This window comes from Kogia breviceps, chromosome 12 (assembly GCF_026419965.1).
Source record: "Kogia breviceps isolate mKogBre1 chromosome 12, mKogBre1 haplotype 1, whole genome shotgun sequence".
In the NCBI taxonomy this organism is placed as follows: domain Eukaryota; kingdom Metazoa; phylum Chordata; class Mammalia; order Artiodactyla; family Physeteridae; genus Kogia; species Kogia breviceps.
Genome location: NC_081321.1, coordinates 20,564,636 through 20,584,923, shown reverse-complemented (window position 1 = coordinate 20,584,923; position 20,288 = coordinate 20,564,636). Strand labels below are relative to the sequence as shown.

Here is a 20,288-nt window from a genome sequence, read left to right as displayed (position 1 = left end):
AGAGGAAAGAGTTAAATAAGTTAACCCCTGAGATCTAGCCGTAAGAAATCAAGAGACTACCCCAGGAAGAAAATAACATAAAAACACATGTTGTGGGACTTCCTTGGTGGCACAGTGGTTAAGACTCCATGCTCCCAGTGCAGGGGGCCTGGGTTCAATACCTGATCAGGGAACTAGATCCCACATGCATGCCGCAACTAAGGGTTCGCATGCCACAACTAAGGAGCCCACGTGCCGCAACTAAGGAGCCCGCCTGCCTCAACTAAGACCTGGTGCAACCAAACAAATTAAAAAAAAAAAAAAAAAAAAAAAAAGCATGTTGCTATAGCTGAGAGTAACGATAAGCAACTGGCAGTCAGTCTTCTGCTTTTGACAAAATATGCCACAGGCATGGGTGAATCAAGTACTGCTTTATGTGAGTTTTTCTGGTTTATTTTCTAACTTAGTTATCTTAAAAACAAAGAGGGGATGCTTTAATCATTAAAGAATGTTCAGTAAATTATCATTGCTTATAGTCCGTTTTAGAAACACGTCAGATGCTTTCAGCTATAATTAACACAATATTCAGCTACAAGTGGCTTAAACAATAAAAAATACATCTTTCGCATAGCAAGGAATCTGGATTTGGGGCTCTTCCTGAGGTGTTTAGTTCAGCTGCTTGATAGGTCCAGGCCTTAACACCGTTGGTCTGTTGCCTTTCAGCTTAAGGCTGGTCTCCAAAGGTCATAAGAGGACTGCCTCGTAGTTTGGATTTTCACACTCTCGAGCTATCTTGAGATAGCTACCATCTCAAGTATACTATAGTATCAAGTAGACTGTAGATATTACTGTCATAGGTAGTTCCTAAAGAATCTGCCGCGTCCTCCCCCTATACACAGCCCACACTCAGCAGACTTCACCAGATGTCTTATTGGCCAGGACTATGTCACATAATCATTCCTAATCAATTTCTGGCAGGGGAAATGGAATGACCATGACAGGCCTAAACTAATCAATCTTGTCTTTAGGCTGAGGGAGCTCATCTTCCTGAGAAGGTTGTTACCTGACTGAGAAGTAACATGGAGATTCTGTTAGCAAGGAAGAGGGTGAGGAAGGCTATTGGCAGGTGACCAATAGTGCCTATCAAAAAAATATAATTTGAAATACTATTAAGTGCCATTGAACCCTTGTATAGTATTACTACTACTGCTTCAGATAATATGTCAAGGAATTTTCCCATTGGAAGAAATGGTTAGTTCCGGTTGACCAATGACATATATGAAGTCTTTTTTAGCTGTTTGCTGAGCATACCCCGATTTGATGAATACCTGCATTGTCTCTATTGCAATCTTAAACACTGCAGTGCTCGTAACAGTGGCTTTACTGACTTTTCTTCTTGTCTGTGTATCCTTAGAAATCATATAGCTACCCACCCCTCCCTTATAGCATAAATGAAAAAGGAGACTCAAACAGTTTTCGTATAGAAAACCAGCCTATACTTAAAGCACAGACATTTGCTAGCGTGGGAAGTAGGGTGCCTCTTCTCTGAAATTCCCACGTCTCATTCCTGGTTAGTATTCTTAAGGTTGTCCTATCTTGAAAGGATGAAATCTGAGTTAGGTCTTTACATGGTTTCTCTTGTGCTTTATTCCTTAGGATGTAGTGGCGTCCTTGGAGCAGCAGTTCAGCCCGATGATGCAGGCTGAATTCTCTGTGTTGGTTGATGTGCTGTACAGTCCAGAGCTACTGTTTCCTGAGGGGAGCGATGCAAGAATAAGATGCGGCGCTTTCATGTCCAAGTAAGTGCGTATAGCCTGAGATGCTGCAGGTACTGCTACGCTGAGATGGCCTCTGACGTCCCTGCTTTTTACTCTGCTGATGCCTAATGACAGTTCGCAGAGCATGTAAAAGGTCTAAAATCGTGTTAAAATATACGTCGAAAAAATTAGTCTGATTCCACAGAAATTCTGTTTTGGTGACGTTCAACTTATATTTATTAATATTTGCTGAAAATGAAATGTCATTATTGGGCACCAAATACCACATAAAAGAGTATCTTCGTTCTGATTCCTTTCTATAACTGTATGGTATGAACTTTTAAAAGATTCCTGTTTAAAGTCACTGATTTTCATTAACAGAGAGAGGAAGGAAAGGGTCGTAGCATTTATTGAGGCCTTCCTATGTGCATTGTTATCCTGTGTGTGCTTACCTGTGTTATCTAATCTGCACAAATGCTCTGCGAGGTTGAGCCTCATTTTAGAGATGAGAAAGCTGAGGCCCAGACATGCTTCGGGGAAGAGCTGTTAAGTCTCCACCCAGCACCTCCCATGCTGCCTTGATGATCCTCATCTGTAGCTTTCTCATTTACATATTTCTCTCAGCATTTTTGTGGTATTGTCAGGTCTATTAGAGTAGATGTGTTAATCATAGCATATTTTCATTTTAATGGTAAAGGAACAATTCTTAAGGAAATAAAAGCAGTTGTGAGAAAAAGTGTAAGTAGCTCCAGAAAGAAAAGACAGATCTTAATGGTGAGGACCCTTGGCTGAGTGATTTGCACAAATAATCACATGTAGACTCAAGATGGCCAATCAGAGGTGCTTGGTCACCTTGGGGAGAGTATCTGGATGGAGAGTCAGAAGAGGCTTCCCACCCTCTTGACCATCATCCATCACAGCCTATTCCTATGCGGCTGAGGATACAACTGAAATGGTCTCAAAACCTCCTCTATTAACATACTGAGGGAGAAATTGAAGGTTGTGCAGACACAAGAAGTATGTTCTTTCTTTTACCAGTTAAAGCTGGGATTGAGGGAGAGAAAACAAGGTATGGGGTGCAAAGAACTGGCTGCAGGGGTCATGTTGAAGAATAGGTGGGTTTCTATATTATGGCCAGAATCATGGATTCTTGGCTTTTGATCACTATATCTTAAGGGGCCTGGGAAGAATGGGTTTGTCTGGACATTGGCCAGTCTTCTAATAAGAATTTTTAAATGAAGAGGTCCGGAGTGTCTGCAAAACTGATGATAGTGCAAGCCACTGGGGAAAAAAATTAAGTAGAGGTATTTGCCTAGTATAAAAATAGGGTCCTTGACAAATATACTTAACCTCCCATGAATAGGTATTAATGTACAGAATATAGGTTTCAATGTACAGAATATAGGTTAAAAAGTAGGTAATAAGCCTGAGAATTTTAACTCCAGGATATTCATATGATACTATAGCTGTATCCCAGAGACTTGATAGTTTAGACAAGTGATTGGCAAACTCTGGCTCACAGGTCATTGATCATTTTTGCAAATAAAGTTTTGTTGAAACACAGCCACACACATTTATTTACATATTGTCATCTATGGCTGTTTTCATACTATTGTAGAAGAACCCACCAGTTGCCTAGTCTGCATGGCCTACAGAGCCTAAACTATTAATATTTACTGTTTGGCCCTTTAGAACAAGAGTTTTCTGATTGAGTGTCGAGAATTAGAGTGTCAATACAGTAGCTACTAACTATCCATGGCTACTTAAATGAAAGTTTAAATTAATTACAATGAAATTAAAATATTTAGTTCCTCAGGTACATTTGCCACATTTTAAGTACTCAGTAGCCATGTGTAGCTAGTGGCCAACAACTAAGGCAGCACAGATACAGGATATTTTAATTATCACAGAAAAAGTTCTGTTGGACAGCGCTCGTCTAGAACTTAAAAGATACAGGTGTATAAGAAGGTAATATGGGACTTCCCTGGTGGCGCAGTGGTTGAGAATCCGCCTGCCGATGCAGGGGACACGGGTTCGTGCCCCGGTCTGGGAAGATCCCACGTGCCGCGGAGCGGCTGGGCCCATGAGCCATGGCCGCTGAGCCTGCGCGTCCGGAGCCTGTACTCCGCAACGGGAGAGGCCATGGCAGTGAGAGGCTCGCGTACCGCAAAAAAAAAAAAAAAAAAAAAAAAAAAAAAGAAGGTAATATGAAGTAACTCAGAATATCAAGAAAATATTGACCTGTGCTGAAGATGAAGCAAATCTGTTGCAATATTAGGTGAATTCAAAGGACGGAAGCAAAGCGATATGATAATGGGAATATATCACAGGTCCTACGCCCAGGTGGAGAAAGAGGATGTCACACATGGTGTAGTGGTTAGAGAAAAGATTTTTGTTCTGTTTATGTGCGTGATTGTAGTATGGCCAGAGGCTCAGGGATATCTGTTTACTTACTCCTTCTGTAATCCTGGGAAGAACCAAGTGTTTTATTTGCAAAGATATCTATTAAAATTAGAGTCCAACTTCATTAATTGCTGTAGACCTTAAGTGGGCCTCCTGACTTCCTCAAATGAATTTAATTCCTGGAACTTGTTGAGTCAGATGGGTCTGCAGGAGCATGTGAGGGCTAAACCCCAGGAAAGGACCAGATTTCACATAGAGTAAGAGAGGAGAGAAGAGGTCATTGTGGGTGTTAACGTTTATGGTGGCTGCTTATAGGTCATTCATATCAGCACTCACTCCTCTCTTACGAAGGAAGCAGCTCAGTGTTTCCCAAACTGTGGTATGTGACTTGTGGAGAAGAGGCAACTGTTAATTTTTAAAAATGAATTAGGAAAGAATACAGAATATCAGAGTTCATCTCATAGAGTAAAGGTAACTTTTGCATTCGTTTTACAAATACACTCACATACATGCATTTGCATGGTGGGTTCATAGAAAAAAGTATTTGAAAGTCACCTGATCTAACTCAACCAAATATTATATGATAGACGAATACCTGTATAAATCCTGAGCAAGTGTTCATTCATTCCCACTGATATTTTCAGGTGGTTAGTGAATTAAATATTTTATCTAAAGAAAAGTTAAAGAAAATGGAAATAGACGAAGAGAGAAAAAAAATCAAAAGAAATTTACAGTGTCCATCAAATGATTTTCATATCTTTAAAGACTATATCATGTGGGGGAAAAAGAAAAGAAGAAAGAAAAAAAGACTAAATAGCTGAAGTTTTATTAGAGAGGCAGGGTTTTTTTTTTTCTTGTCAAGAGGACTTTAGAACAATTATTGTGCCTGGCCACATGGACATATAGCACCCTGCCCAGATGTAACATGTCTAAAAGGAAATCACTATTCCTTCACAGTGTGAAATAGGTGTCGTTTAAAAGTATCATTGTCCATCTATTGACCCACCTCACCCGTTTCAGGCATCTGTGCTCTCCCTTCCCTCTCTTCTTCCACTTTCTGTATGTCATCGTTTGCCAGGACTTGGCTGTTTTGTTTCAATATTGCTTTTGGTATCCTAACCCCATCACATGCCCTGTTCTTCTCTTGTTTGTCCCCACTCTTCTGTGCCCTTGTTCCCACCTCCATCTGACGTATCTTTGTCACAGGTAGGGAGGGTCACACAGGTCCTTTAACACAGTGGTTCCCTATTTTCTACAGGGTAAATTATAGACTCTTTAGCATGATATTCCCAGTTCCTTCTTTTCAGACGGCACCTCTTACACTCTCCTCTTCCATGTCTTTAAGTGTCAGCTGGCAGTGGAGTACTTATTTCCTGGACATGCCATCAGCTTTCTGCATCTGCCCTTTGTTCATTTCCTTTGCAAGGATGCTTCTCCCTGCCAGGTGAAATCTGTATAGTTAAGTGTTACCTTGTCACCGAAACCTTCTCTGATCAGCCCTAAGCAGCTTCCCCAACAGAATATAATTGTTTCGTTGTCCAGTGTATGGCATTTGCCACTGCCTCTGCTCTAGCACGTACCGTGTCACTTAAGAGGCAGCTGTGTACAACCTAGTGTGTGTCAGGACTCTTCATCAGTGAACTGTCCTGTCTCCACAAAGTGGTACTTCAGAATTTTGGCTCGGAAGTCAGATGGTCCTGGGGCCTATTTTGTAGATCCCACCACTGAACAACTGTGTAACCAGAGGCAAGTTACTTTATCTCTTTGGGGCTCTGTTTTCTCATTAGCACAATTAGCCTGATAATAGAAACTAGTCCATTAGCTTGCTGTGAGGATGAATGGAGAAAATCCAGGGGAAGCCCTCATACTTCACCCTGAGAGCTGATAAGCACTACTGGCCATTATCTAGCGAAAGCTCACTTTTCCTCAGGGCTCTGTCCCTCAGGACTCCTGTTTTGTCACTGAAATCACATCATTCCCTTATATTCTACATCGTTTTGTTTTTCTAGGAGGACACATCTCACAGGCTCATTTTGAGAACCAGCTTTTTAACAACATGAGCTGTATGTGCTAAGCTGTAAATTCGGATTCTGAACGTCTTACTTGATTCTGAGTTTTTGGAGATGTTATAGAACTGTGATCTGCAAACCTTTCTCTTGACAGAGCACCAGTACAGAAGTCACCACTGTAAAATTAATTAGAGTCTTTGCCCAAATTATAGCAAAAATAGTAAATGCGTAGACTGTCTTGATGTTACTTTTTTTAAAAATTCTAATCACAAAAACTGCCTGTTTCTACCAAGCCCTAGCAGTGAAAAATAGCAATTATTATTAATGGAAACTGGAAAGCAGCTCATTAATGCTAAGGTTCCAAAGTTGTGTACTACTACTCTACTATACAGTTAATGTGATATAGTACATAGAAAATAATATAGTATGACATAATATAATAAAATGTAATATACTGTAGATATTCATGTGCACTGGGATAAACTGACTATAAAACAAAGGTTTTATAATACAAAGTTTATAAGCCGAAGTATAATTTTAAAACTTCGACAACATGTATCTGGTTTGCTTTATACTCTTAAATAATAGTGTGATTTTTTTTCCTCTAGTATATGATGTTGGTATATAGCTTGAAGAGAAACCACTGTCCTATTAAAGTTTAATGTTTTTTTTTAAGGTTGATCAATCATACAAAGAAACTGATGGAGAAAGAAGAAAAATTGTGCATTAAAATTCTTCAAACTTTACGAGAAATGCTAGAGAAGAAAGACAGCTTTGTGGAAGAGGTATTTAAAATTTTTTCTTAGTATTTGAAAATAGAATAGAATTTCTAGAATATTATAATGAATGAATTACAATAGGCTATTATATAATTCCTTGCATTATGTATTAATGGTGTTGTGTACTTAGATGAATTAGATAATTTGAGTTTTTATGCTATTCAACTCTCATGTCTGCTTTGATTTGAGAAGGAACTAAGATTAGAATGGCCCAAGTATTTGGTTTATTTTTTATTATATTTTATCTTGATTATGTATATTTTTCTCATATAACATCAATAGACCAAGTAAATTTTTTTAACAATGAGCAACTGAGATGCATTATTAAGATTCTGTATAAAGTTCTGCGGCATATTGAAATGGTCTGTGCATTTTGGAATATGTTGATTTTTCATTGTAAATACATGTTCATGTCATTTTCTATAATATTATGCCAAGTATTATAAAATACTTTTTAAAATAAATGCAACTGTAAGTTTCTATTCTTAACTGTATTAATGTAAGTATTGCACAGATGACTTTTCAGGGAATATCAACTTATAGATAATAATTGTCAGTCTGTTATTAAAAATGACAGCTCAGGGCTTCCCTGGTGGCGCAGTGGTTGAGAGCCTTCCTGCCGATGCAGGGGACACGGGTTCGTGCCCCAGTCCGGGAAGATCCCACATGCCGCGCAGCGGCTGGGCCCGTGCACCATGGCCGCTGAGCCTGCGCATCCGGAGCCTGTGCTCTGCAACGGGAGAGGCCACAACAGGGAGAGGCCCGCGTACCGCAAAAAAAAAAAAAAAAAAAATGACAGCTCAGTTGCTCATTAAGAGATAGCTAGCAGCATGTTTAATGCCCATGGTGATACACTTAAATATAAAATATATATCTAGTGTAGGTTTTTTTAGCTAGCTACCTTTACCGTTTACTTTTATGCTAGGTATCAAACATAATTTGTACCATTTTGGTCTGTTTCTATAAATACTAATCATCTGCTGTGTTTAAAATTGGAGGGATTTTATTTTTATTTATTCATTTATGTATATGCTATCTAATTCCAAAAAGATTGCAGTGGTAGGGTTTTTTTAAAAAGTATTCTTGTAGAAAAGAAATACAGTGGAATCTTGGATATTAATAGAAGGGGCATAGCTTTAAAATACAGCGTCTGAATCAGATGTTTCTTCAATAATCAAAATAACTTCAGCTTTGTGTTAGTTCATTCAATCTATATTTGAGAAACATCAAAATACAGGTGAGGTGGTCAGTGCAGTTTTAGCAAATGTTTCTGTGACATAGGACTCAAGAAATATGCTTATAAGTTTGAGTATATGGTATCCTTTTAAAAAATGGTACATAGAGTTCCTTGGGACTTTTTGTTGTTTTTCTTTGGTTCCTCAAAATATTGCTGTAGGTTGTTTGATATTGGCTGACGTACTAGATCCTAAAGATAGAAAAATGGGATCATATGAATTTTTGACAGAAGAGTGAGTTTTATGATAACAGTAACTTGTGCTTAACAGGAGATACATAGTAAGCCATCCAATTTTATATAATAGATTATTATTGAATTTCTCTAAAGGAAAATAGGGAAGAAATCAAGTAAAATTTTACTCTGACTAGTCAAAGAGTATTTCAGGAAATCTCCCAAACCACCCTAAAATAAATCATGCTGGCAACTGTTTCTCCTTTCCATTCCCAGGGCTGTCACTAGTTCAGGCTTTCATTTCCTCTTGTCTAGAAAACTCCAATAGCCAAGCTGCCTGAGACCTCCTGAAGGGAGGCAGGGCTGCTGTTTTCATAACTCCAAGGACACCATTCCCATCACGCATAATATGCATGGCACCCTTAGGACACGGTCCTCAGGGAAAGGGTCAGGCGAGGAAGGCTATTTGGGCTCATTCACTCAGCTCACACACACTGTGAGCAACTATGAAGTGCCGGTTCTTGTGCCTGGGCACTGGGGAGAAGGTGACGAATGGCACAGCTTGCTAAGGGCCACCACGGGGTACATTTCACATGCTAGTGGACTCCGGTCACAATCTGCAGAGATCACGAGAGCCTTTCAGGAACCTTCAGGGGCTCTGCACTGCCTTGGTGTTCCAGGCTCTCCATGGTGCCCCCTATGCTTCCCCCCACCCCTCCTCATCCACTAGCCTCTATAAATCTGTGCCACTCGGTGTGCCTGCAGTGTCCCTCAGGCTTTCCCTGCACTGAGCCTTGCTACATCTGGAATCAGGATTGTTAAAATCCAAACAAGCCTCAGTATCCGTAGTCCTACCGTTGTGAAGGAGCTAAATGAGGAGTACTTATCAATTGTTTTTGCCAGAGGTGACTACTGTCTCAATAGAATTTGCAAAATACTTTGTACCTCTCTTTTAAGACACTGTATCTGGGTGTTTTAGTTCAAGTTTCCTGTTTTACAGATGATGTCACTGAGACCAGAGAGGTCATGTGATTTGCTCAAGGTCACACAGCAGTGTCAGAACCAGGGCTTAAGTTGGAACTCCTTCCTCTCTGCCTAATCTTATTTATTAGATCACAGCCAACTTTTACAAATGGTGTATATCACTATTAAGAAAGGTTAATGTATTTTGTCCAGCATGTTTTGGGGTCCAGATTTTAAATCATAGGCAGGCAGAACATAGCAGAATATAATATCCAAAATAGATAAAGGTTTAGAAAACCTCTAAGAAAATATTAAAGAATATGGAAATGTAGTCATTAACTTAGAAAGAAAAACCTGAAAGAGGCTTATAAGTATCATTTCTTAATTTCCATGTTTACTAAAGACAGAGTAAGAAAAAAATTTTTAGCTGAAAGAATTCTACATCTTAGACAACTTTTTCATTCTAAATGTTTTAGAATGAGAAGCATTTCTACTAGTGGAAGGAGAAGACTTTTTTCCCCCCAAGAAATTTTTTTAAAAAGCATATTAGATCCAGAATGATTCAAATACCTATGCTGGGAAAGAGACAGGCCTGGACGATCTCTACATGTTGTCAGTTGGCCCGTCTTACACAGCTGGTGTTCCGTTATCCGTGCCAGAGGAGGGGACCTAAAGGACTCGCCAGTCTGGGGGAAATGGGCTTGGGAAACAGATTCAGAAACTGGTCAAAGCTATTATTTTACAACTTATCGTGTATTCTCAGAAAAAATTGTGAATATCAGTCCTGGTATAACAGGTGGTTGTGTTTTCATGATCATATTAGTTTCCTATTTATCAAAAAGTTAGTGGTTTACAATCCACATGTTTATTATCTTACGGTTTGGAGGTTGAAGTTTAAAATCAAGGTGTCGGTTACGTTCTTTCTGGAGACTCTAGGAGGAAATTCGTTTCTTCGCCTTTTTTAGCTTCTAGAGGCCTCCTGTGCCCCTTGGCTCATGGCTTCTCCCTCCATCTTCAAAGCCAGCAACAGTAGTATCTTCAACTCCCCCTCCCCCCGCTCTCTCTCTCTCTCTCTCTCTCTCTCTCACACACACACACACACACACACACACACACACACACACACACACACAGACTCCATTGTCACATCCCCTTCTCTTACTCTGACTCTCCTGCCTCCCTCTTATGAGGACACTTGTGATTACATTGGAACCACCTAGATAATTCAGTATAATCTCCCCATCGAAAGATCCTTAACTGAATCACATCTGCAAAATTCACTTGCTATGTAAGGTAACATTCTCAGGTTCTGGTTGGTTAGGGCATAGACATCTTTGGGGAGGGCCATTATCCAGTCTATCACAATGATCCTTTTAGTGACACTGAGAAATGGCATGTAGAATGGAGATGGAGAGCTTACCTGTGGCTGATTAAAATGTAGGGCAGTTTACATGTGAATGAATATGACAAAAAAATGCTTTGAATGTATAGCACTTTGCTGTTTTCAAAGTATTTTAAAATATTTTGTTACCTTTCAACAGTTCTAGGAAGTATATAGAGCAGGCAATGTTATCTCCAGGTTTGTAATGTGGAGGGACTCAGAGAATTGAATTGCATTGTTACATACATTACCTAATACCTGGTTGTCTAATGCTTAATCAACTGGATTTCTTCTGTCTGTGTATCGAAGCATTCCCAAGAGATCTCTCAGAATTAAAACAGAAAACTCACACCAGGGTTTTTCACACAAGCTATCCAAATACTACATTTGAGACTTCACTTATTTAAATTTAAAATCTTACCTTAAAAGAAAATCTCCATTTTCATTTTTGTTTATTTGGTCTCTGATACTGGAAGGTGTGTGTGTGTGTGTGTCTGTGTGTGTGTCTGTGTGTGTGTGTGTGTCTGTGTCTAGCTGGTGCAAATTTAAAAATAGAGCAATGAAGCAAATTTGCTTCATGGTTGAAACAGATGTCCTTAAAGCAATTTGAGACTTTGAGACCGAGTTTTCTGATTTTATTAGCCTTCTATGTATGATATATTAAGGAAAATCATCATGTAACTACGTTTCATCTGGTATTTAGTCTACCTTAAAAACATTTACAATTTGTAATCCCTTTGATTACAATTCCTAAATTAATTTTACTTAATATTCTTCCTTGCTTTTGTGTTCCTTTGCACCAAAAGGATGAGAGAGAAGATGTGGGTGGCAATATCCTGAAGATTCCAAAGAAAAGTATAAGTAAATGAAAATTCAGTTTTCTATTGGGCATGCCTGTGTAAAATTCAGTGATCACCTCTGTACCATTTGTTATAAGTTACAGTACTTATTTTAATTGAAGGTTAAAACATGAAAATTGTATATTGAAAGTCCCAAAGGGGGAAAGTTAGCTAAGTTTTATAAAAATTTTACAAAGTTTTGTTTGTATAGGCGATTCTGGTAGAAAAGCAACAAGTTTCAAAGGATATATATAACTCTCTACCTTGGACGCTCAGTGTTCCTTTGGGATGGGTTCTGTTTGACAGGCTCCTTTAAGGTAACAACAGCAGGCATGTCTATTTGCATTTTAAAAAAATATGTATGTTGGAAAATGTGAGCGGGGAAAGAGAAGAGAAGGAATGTTTTTAAAATGGCTTTAAGGCAGTGTGATTTCCAATGTTCTCCATCCTCAGTAGCATGCTGTTTTACTCATATTTCTGTGACTCTCTACCACAGAATAGAAAGACCTGTTAGGATGTGTGTGCTGCTCAACAGCGTGGCTTAATTATAGCATCACACCTTAGGTTTGTGTACTTCGAGGTCTTGTAGGTCCAGGTCTGAGTAAGGGTTGACCTGAGGTGGTCAGGAGATAGAAGGCGCTGGGTGGATTGGATAGAGGTGGGCTGGTGGAAGGTGGAGCAGGAAATAGGAAGGACTGGGTTCAATGGATTGGTTTGGTTTTAAGGACTTTTTTTTTTTGGTCAATTTTCTTCACCTTATACTCTTCAGTATATAATTCTATTAAGATTTATAGAGCATTACAAACTATTCCCTCTCATAAAAAGGGAGAAACATATAAATCATTAATAGTAAAGATGTCTATAAGATCTGATCCTGAATATATAAAATTCATAGTTTCTGTACTATAGAATTGGAAAAGATAATGAGTACTGAAAATATTCCCTGGTAGCCTGTGGAACTGGTGATTTACGGTCTCTTTCCTTCCATTGCGGTCAAAGAAGTTGACCTATTTAGAATGCCCATAGTTTCCCCTGTAAATATATTCCTGTCTACTCGTAAGTTACACTGACGATACATGTAATCTACAGAATGACAAAGATGTTTAGTCAAGTTCAATATTCTTAAAACGTTCAGGTTTGAAGTGCCATATATCCTTGGAATATTATTGCAAAGGGATCTAGAAATCACTTCTACTCTCGTGTAGTTTTATGCTCTGGTTTTTATAAAGTAATGATAGCTAGCATTTATTGGGAGCTTCCTGAAAATCAGATGCTCTTCCTGATCCTTTATATTATTTCACTTTAACTCTTTGTCATAGGTAGTATTATATCTCTCTTTTACTGATGAAGAAACTGAGGTATAGAGTTTGAGGTCACACATCTAGTAGGTGAAGAGAGCTGGTATCCCACCCAAACATTTTGGCTCCTGAGGTCCTAACTAGCATGTTAGAGCCAAACAGATGATACGACTTACAATCACAACTCTTCTGTTTTCTCAGATATTCAACCAAATAAAATGAAAAGTTCTTTTGTTTTGTTCTTGATAAAATTTGTATGCATGAGTACTGGAAAGCATAAGCCATTTATTCAGTGAGCTGCTAAGGAAAGGCTTGAAGATTTTAGATGGAGCTGTTAGGGAACAATATGATGCAAGAGCTGTGCAGATTTTTAAGATTTATTTTTACAGACCTACAGATCAATATCCGAGCTCCCCAAGACCCACCCTGTGATCATGGTCTGAGTTGCTAGTAGCCCGAATATTATATATAAAAGTTCTAAACAAGGCTTTATAAGATGACATGGTAGATAGCCCCTTGTGGAAATGTGGCATTCAGCAAACAGCATAGCATCTGATTGAGAGCTGTGATCTTTATGAATGCCCAGGTGGGGTAGGTGATATTTACACATTGAACAATGCTGGCAGACAGAGGCTTCTTGATTTGAAAGTTGGTATGTGGATTGATATGGAATAAAAATCTTTAAGAAATGATGCCTTGAGTTATTTTTAAAATATCTTCCATCTTTTAACTTAAAAATTTACTATCAGCTGAGTTAACTAGATTTTATTGTTTTCCTCAGCAGGAAAAAAATCATTGGAGTTAAACTTTTATTTCTGATTTTGAGGAACAGCAAAAACAATGTCAGATATATACCAAGGAACTTAACTCCCTCATCAAATATGCGGACTTCGCAGTCCCGACAGTAATCACATTGTTGCAAATTTGTAAATTGTATCAAGCTCCTCTTATCGGAAGAGTCTGTGCAGAATCATTCACCTTCTATGCATATACTCATTTCACTCTTTAGGAGGCAAATAAACAGATTTAAGTAGAATTGTTGTACAGAGTGCACTGTAGCTTAAGAATTTGATAATAACTGTTTTGCTAAGGGAAAATTAATTTCAGTTTTAGCATCAGCTGCATTTTGTAGAATTTTTGTGTGTGTGTGTGTGGTACGCGGGCCTCTCACTGTCATGGCCTCTCCCGTTGCGGAGCACAGGCTCCTGACGCGCAGGCTCAGCGGCCATGACTCACGGGCCCAGCCGCTCCGCGGCACGTGGGATCTTCCCAGACCGGGGCACGAACCCGCGTCCCCTGCATCGGCAGGCGGATTGTCAACCACTGCGCCACCAGGGAAGCCCTAGAATTTTTTTAAACGTACATTTTAGAGGTGAGTACAGTTTTTCCCCTATGTTCAAATGTTTTTTTTTTTTTTAAACTAGATACAATAAGTGCTGTTGCAAACCTTTAGTACTACCATTCCTGTATTGTGAATGTGTGTGTGCGTGTATGTGTGTATTGTGTTTTCACTAGATAACTAAATGGTTGGAAATATGAAATTATGTTGATGTCTCCTTACAGTAAGAGATCTGTTTTAGAAATATAATTGGTATACTCTTCCACTTTGGAATTTTTATTTTATATTTTTATCTGGGCAAAAGACTTTGACCATTCAGGTGAGCACAAAGGAAATAATTACGTTTAGAAATTTACTCTTTAGTTGCTGAGCTGGCTTGGTCGCTTGTTAGGCCATTCAAAGTGATACGTTTATCAGACTTACTAAAGTCATTGTAACCTCATTGTTACAAAAATTATAAAGTTCTTAATTACATCTTGCCTTTACTCTCCCACTTAAAAATCTGACATAATAACATCACTGCCCCAATGATTTTTGAGATATGCCTTGATTCTGTAGAGATCAGTGACTAAAAGATCATGTTGAAAATGTTATGAATACTCCAAAATTAGTCAACTATTTATTGCCTCCAGTAAGACACTTGGTGGCTAATGATTGTAGGTGAAAAATGGTGTTGTGATTAAAAAATAAACATGGATAATATAAAAAGTAAAAGAAAAGAAAAAAGAATAAAAGAAAAAAACACTAAAATTAATATATTACTAAACTATCATGTTAATTATTTCTACCTAAATCTAACCTAAACTCTTTTTCAGGATGCATTCGTGATTAGTTTCTTTTAACTCCATATTATTCTAGTTTGTAATCATTTCAGCACTTATAAAATCATGTCTGTCTTGTTAGTACACTAACAAGACCTTTTATTATCCTGCCTTCTGAAGGATTTCTTTGGTGTGTGTTGTTATTTTAAATAAAGTAGAAACTCCTTGAGGATGGGTCTGATACATACGCTGAAGAAATGCCCAGAAGGCCTTTCAGAGCTGAGATTCTGTAAAGGTCTAGTTCTGATTTTCTCTCCAGTCCCAATCCACACTCCATAAGTGTTGTACTCTTGAGGGCAGAGATGGGCAATCTTATTCACTTCAGTGTTCCCCACGGCTGGCACGGTGCCCTGCACACAGTCATTGCTCAATAAGTGTTCGTGGACTGACTGATTTATACATAGTAGCAATAAATGGTAGTGACTGTCTGTTAGTACAGCACATTCCCCTTCACTAGTCATATCCAGGAGGTGGGTTCTAGAAGTATCACTTCAGTTCTACTTTGCGTCTCTTCGTGACCCAGGACATGGTAGGTTTCTTGGTACTTGTCACACCTGCAGAGTTGGGCCAGCTGCAGGGAGAGCTACGTACAGCATGGAGCACTGGTGAAGGGGATTATCTTGCAGTAAATGCTTTGTCTGATGGGCTGTGTAGTCTTTGCTTGCTCTCTGGCTTGGAAGGGAAAGAACTGGGGAATCCCCAGACATAGTAGCTGAGTGGGTGCTCAGCTCAGGGAAGCTGCGGCAAAGGCAGGATGACTGGATCTGGAGGCAAGCAAATGGGAGGAAGGTTCCGGCCACTGGGCTTCTCTCCCAGGAAGGGCCCCGCTCCCCGAGAAGGGACTGGGAAGAACAAGCAAGGAACTTAGGCCACACAAGAAGGGGGAAGAGCCCACTGTGAAGCCAGGAGAACCTGAGAGCAACTGGGGCTCTGGAGAGCCCCTGCTGAACTGGTCACTGAGTTTGTCAGGTTAACTAGTGTAAGTAGCTGTAGAGGCCACTAACTGTTGATCTCAAGCAGCACTAGGATCTCCTGCCACGGGACAAAATTGGTGTTTGGAACTGTTCTGCTGCTACCAGCATAACGAGGAAGAGGGATGTAAAGGCTTGAAGCAGATCGGGCCTGAGACATTTTACTTTTTCCGTCTGATACCTTCATCTCCGGACTACTATTTGAACAGGCCCTCACAGAGGAGATACCCGACCTAGTATATGAGGCACTAAAACCACATTATTGTCCTGGCTGTTATTTAACTATTGTTGATTGTGCACCTCTAAAGAAGCCATTTGCAGAGTCACAATGTGTCTGTGGGCATTTGGAACCTCACAATAGCTCTCTGAGGTAGGAAAATATTTTTTAATCTCCATTTTATAGATAAGAAAACTGAGGCCCAGAGTGTGGAATGATCTGGTAACAATCATATGATTGATTCGTAAGTGGCAGAGCTAGGGATGAATCAAGGTGTTCTGATTCTACTCTGTGTATGATCTACTCTGTAAATGACCATTTAAATTTGATTTCGCTTTGTGAAACCACCTCTTTCAGACTTTCAGTTCTTTTACTACCTCTAGAAACCTGAAGGTTCAAACAATCTTGAAAAAAAAATTTAAAAAGGAAATGTGTTCTCATTCTTTTTTAGGTACATACTCTAAATAATAGCAATAGCTACAACTTCTGTGGTGTTTACTATATAGTAAAAGCCAGGTGCTTGTATAAATGCTTTACAGCATTTAACCTCTGTAATAACACACTGAGGAAACTGCAGCACAGAAAGGTTACAGAACTTGTCCTAGGTCACACAGCAAGAAAATGGTGGAGCTAGGGTGAAAACTCAGGCCTTCTGGCTCCAGAGCCTATGTTTGCAATCACTACGGGAGGGCTGCCTTTCATTCTAGTCTGGTATCAACTTACAAAGCCACAAGAACGTCACTCATAGCTGTCAGAGGAAAACTATTTTCTTGTTTCAAGTAACACAAACAACCTTAAGATATTTCTTCTTGTGTTTAATGATTTTGAACAGCTACCATTTGCTGATTTCTTCAGGGTAGGCTCGGTTTTTGCACATTCCATCTGGTACTTGAAACTCTCAAGCATTTTTGGATAAATCTTGGTTACTTACACCAGAACAGCATACAACATTTTGAATATTTGCAGATTGCTCAGTGTGATGTTAGGTTTATCTTTTCTCAGTTGTTCTTAGCCTTTGGCTGAGTTTTTAATTAAAACTCAAATTACAGACTGTACTAGTTCTGCAGCCATGGAGTAGGGAAAACAGACATGATGTGTTAATGAACACAGCCTGGCAGCTTGGTTTGATGAGTTGGTGGCACAAAAAAATCTAAGTGAGGACATGTGACAGTTAGAGTCAAATCGAATGCTTGTAATTAATATCAGATAGATGGAGTAACATTGATGATTCTAACTCAGAGACATGTACTTGTAAATTTCCATCCCAGGTATTGAGTCAATTTCCCTTTCTCTCAAGATGCCAGAGTATGTTCATATAGTAACCAGAGATGTGCTTGCCAGAAGGTATGTGGTGACCAGCAGTAATCTCACACGTGGGCGTACCTTTGAGAAGGATGCTTTCTTTAGGCTGCTCATCATCTTCCACCGTGGTGCATGCAGTCATTTATTCGTTCAGCAAATGGGCTGCACCATATGTAGAGTCGGCTGAGATTCCCCGTCTCCTTGGCAGAGTTAGATAAGACCTCTGGCTGTTGACCAATTGCCCACTCTTTTGAAAGAGACCTGTCAATTCCATGCGCTTTTTGCCATTCAGGGCACAAAGTGTAAACACTGAGCCCTTCCTCCAGCCCTGGTCCTGCTGCTGTCTCCATGGCTTTGCCCACCTCCTTGCCCTGACCTTGCTATTTCTCTCCTCCTCGGTCTCCCAGGCTCTTTCTCTGCACCCTGTTCCTCTCAGAAGGTGCTCCTATGTCATTATCTTTTCCTCTATGTGTTCCCTCCACCTTCTTTTCTTAAAATTATTTACTTATTTATTGACGTATAGTTGATTTACAATGTTGTGTTAATTTCTGCTGTTCAGAAAAGTGATTCTGTTTTATATATATATATATATATATATACACACACATATATTCTATTTTATATTCTTTTCCATTATGATTTATCCCAGAATATTGAAGATAGTTCCCTGTGCTATACAGTCGGTCCTTGTTGTTTATCCATTCTCTATATAATAGTTTGCATCTGCTAACCCCAACCTTCCAGCCCATCCCCCACTTTCTTACTTTAAAGGAAGAGTCACTCTCCCTGAGGCCACCCCTCTTTGTCAGCAGCTCCGTGGACTGGAGCTTTTCTCCCGTACACACTGTGTGAAGAGTCTTTGTCTCCTTGTTCTCTCTCCTGGTTACTTCTAGACCCAGTCCTCTGCTGTCTTTGAAAATCGGAGGCCCTCTGACTCGATCGCCCTGGCTCTGCCAGCATTCCAGTCCCTCCCTCTCAGCTCTCTGAGACTCTGGAACCTGGCTCCCATTCTGTGTCCCCACTCCCAGAACTGCCATCACTGGGGCAGCTTCAGTCCACGTGGGCCGTGCATCCAACACTCTGGCCCCTCAGGCCCTTGACTCCTGCATTTGCACTGCCCTTCTCCCCTCCACACCCATCACTGACTTCTCTGGCAACACTTTGGAAGCTTTTATCACCAGGAACCGCTCCTTCCCCACAATAATGAATTCAGACATCCTGTTGGCTGCCCTTTCCTCTCTCCCATTCAGCTTTTGCTTATTTAACTACACCCATTATGACTGTCCTTTGACCTAATCAGAACCACTGACCCCTCTAATTTCCCAATTGCCAGCTTGCTCCCTTCCTCTACCTGTTAACCCAAGATTTCATAGTCACAAGCCCAACTGTCGAGCAGCTGTTTAAGGCAGGCCACTAACAAGCCGTCCTCACAAAACAGCATGGAAGACTGGAGAGTGGTTCCCCATGAGAGAATTGGAGTACAGTTGCCAAAAGGTAGGGGAAGGGTGCCAGGAAGGCCAAAACAACCGATGACTACTCCAGTTTCTTCTGAAATTTCTGCTTCTTGACAGATTGAGTAATTTAGATTATTTAAGTTGTTTGGCTGATTTTGTATTCATGCTCCACCTAACTGTATATGCCACGTCTTTCCAAATGAAACCAGAATTCTTGGCTCAAAGTTCCCTGACAGAAAAGCTTCTACTTCACTATATACACAGGCGCTCTGTGTTCTCCAGAATTGAAATGGCTGTGGATATCTTTTCTCAGGCTGAGAAAACATATGGACAAGAGTTTGCTACTTCTTGTAGTCTGTAGCCTTTTGACAAGACATCTGCTGTAACATTTTTTGCTCTTGGATCATAGACTGTTGTTTGCCAATTGTTTTCATACATATTAATCTTTGAAATCTTGACTGACATCTAAGTTGTTCTTTTTGGATTCTTTTCTTCTTTATATGCACCATCTTTAAATAATTGTGTCACAATATGACAACAAAAAAAAGGTTTTTCTTATGAAAAATTCCTACTTTAAAATCAAGGGCTAAAAGTTCTAATTCAGTAACTTACATGCTTTTTTTTTTTTTTTTTTTTTTTTAACATTTGAATTCTCCCTCCTTTTCCTTTACTTAACTAAATGTATTGCCATTGGAATAAGGCTTCCACATTAGTTTTGCGAAAAGTAGTCTTTCACTTCAGCCCTTGAAAGCCCCTCAGGAAGACATTGAAACTCAAATCCCCCAGGCCTTTGACTGAGTCCCAAGGTTGGTAACTACACCTTCTTTGTCTGAAACTATGAACTTGAGAACCAGATCATGATCGTGAACTGGGCTACAAATAGCGTATTCAAGATGTTCACTAATGGTCTTAATTTCTAATCCTACCTTTGCATGAGAAGATAATTGACAAAGGCTGAGATGGAAGATACAGTGAGCACAGCTTCCACCCGAGGGCCTTATCTAATGACTGTTGATAAAGTTTTCCTGGACCTGGGTGGCCTCTACCATGCTCTAGGTAATGAGCGGAAAGCAGTGTGTATGCCCCATGCAGCTTTTAGGCTCATTTTTATTACGCATGATAGTTTCTGATGTATTGTGCTGTTAACTCTGGGGGTCAATAATTCAGTCCACTTTAAGTTGTTTCATTTATTCCTCAACTAATAAAACATTTTTAAAAATTTTATTGGAGTAGAGTTGACTTACAATGTTGTGTTAATTTCTGCTGTACAGCAAAGTGATTCAGTTATATATATATATATATATATATATTCTTTTTCATATTCTTTTCCATTATGGTTTATCACAGGATATTGAATATAATTCCCTG

The 20,288-nt window shown here is 39.5% G+C and overlaps 1 protein-coding gene across 2 annotated transcripts in view; it reads left to right on the top strand.

Annotated features, from left to right (window-relative positions):
• Positions 1-20,288, top strand: part of ITPR2 (inositol 1,4,5-trisphosphate receptor type 2) — a 526,733-nt gene that overhangs the window by 298,617 nt on the left and 207,828 nt on the right. For both annotated transcript variants that reach the window (XM_059081164.2, XM_059081169.2), the window contains 2 exons: positions 1,636-1,778; positions 6,825-6,933. In XM_059081164.2, the coding sequence (XP_058937147.1) occupies positions 1,636-1,778; positions 6,825-6,933 (252 nt within the window). The remainder of the gene's footprint in view (positions 1-1,635; positions 1,779-6,824; positions 6,934-20,288) is intronic.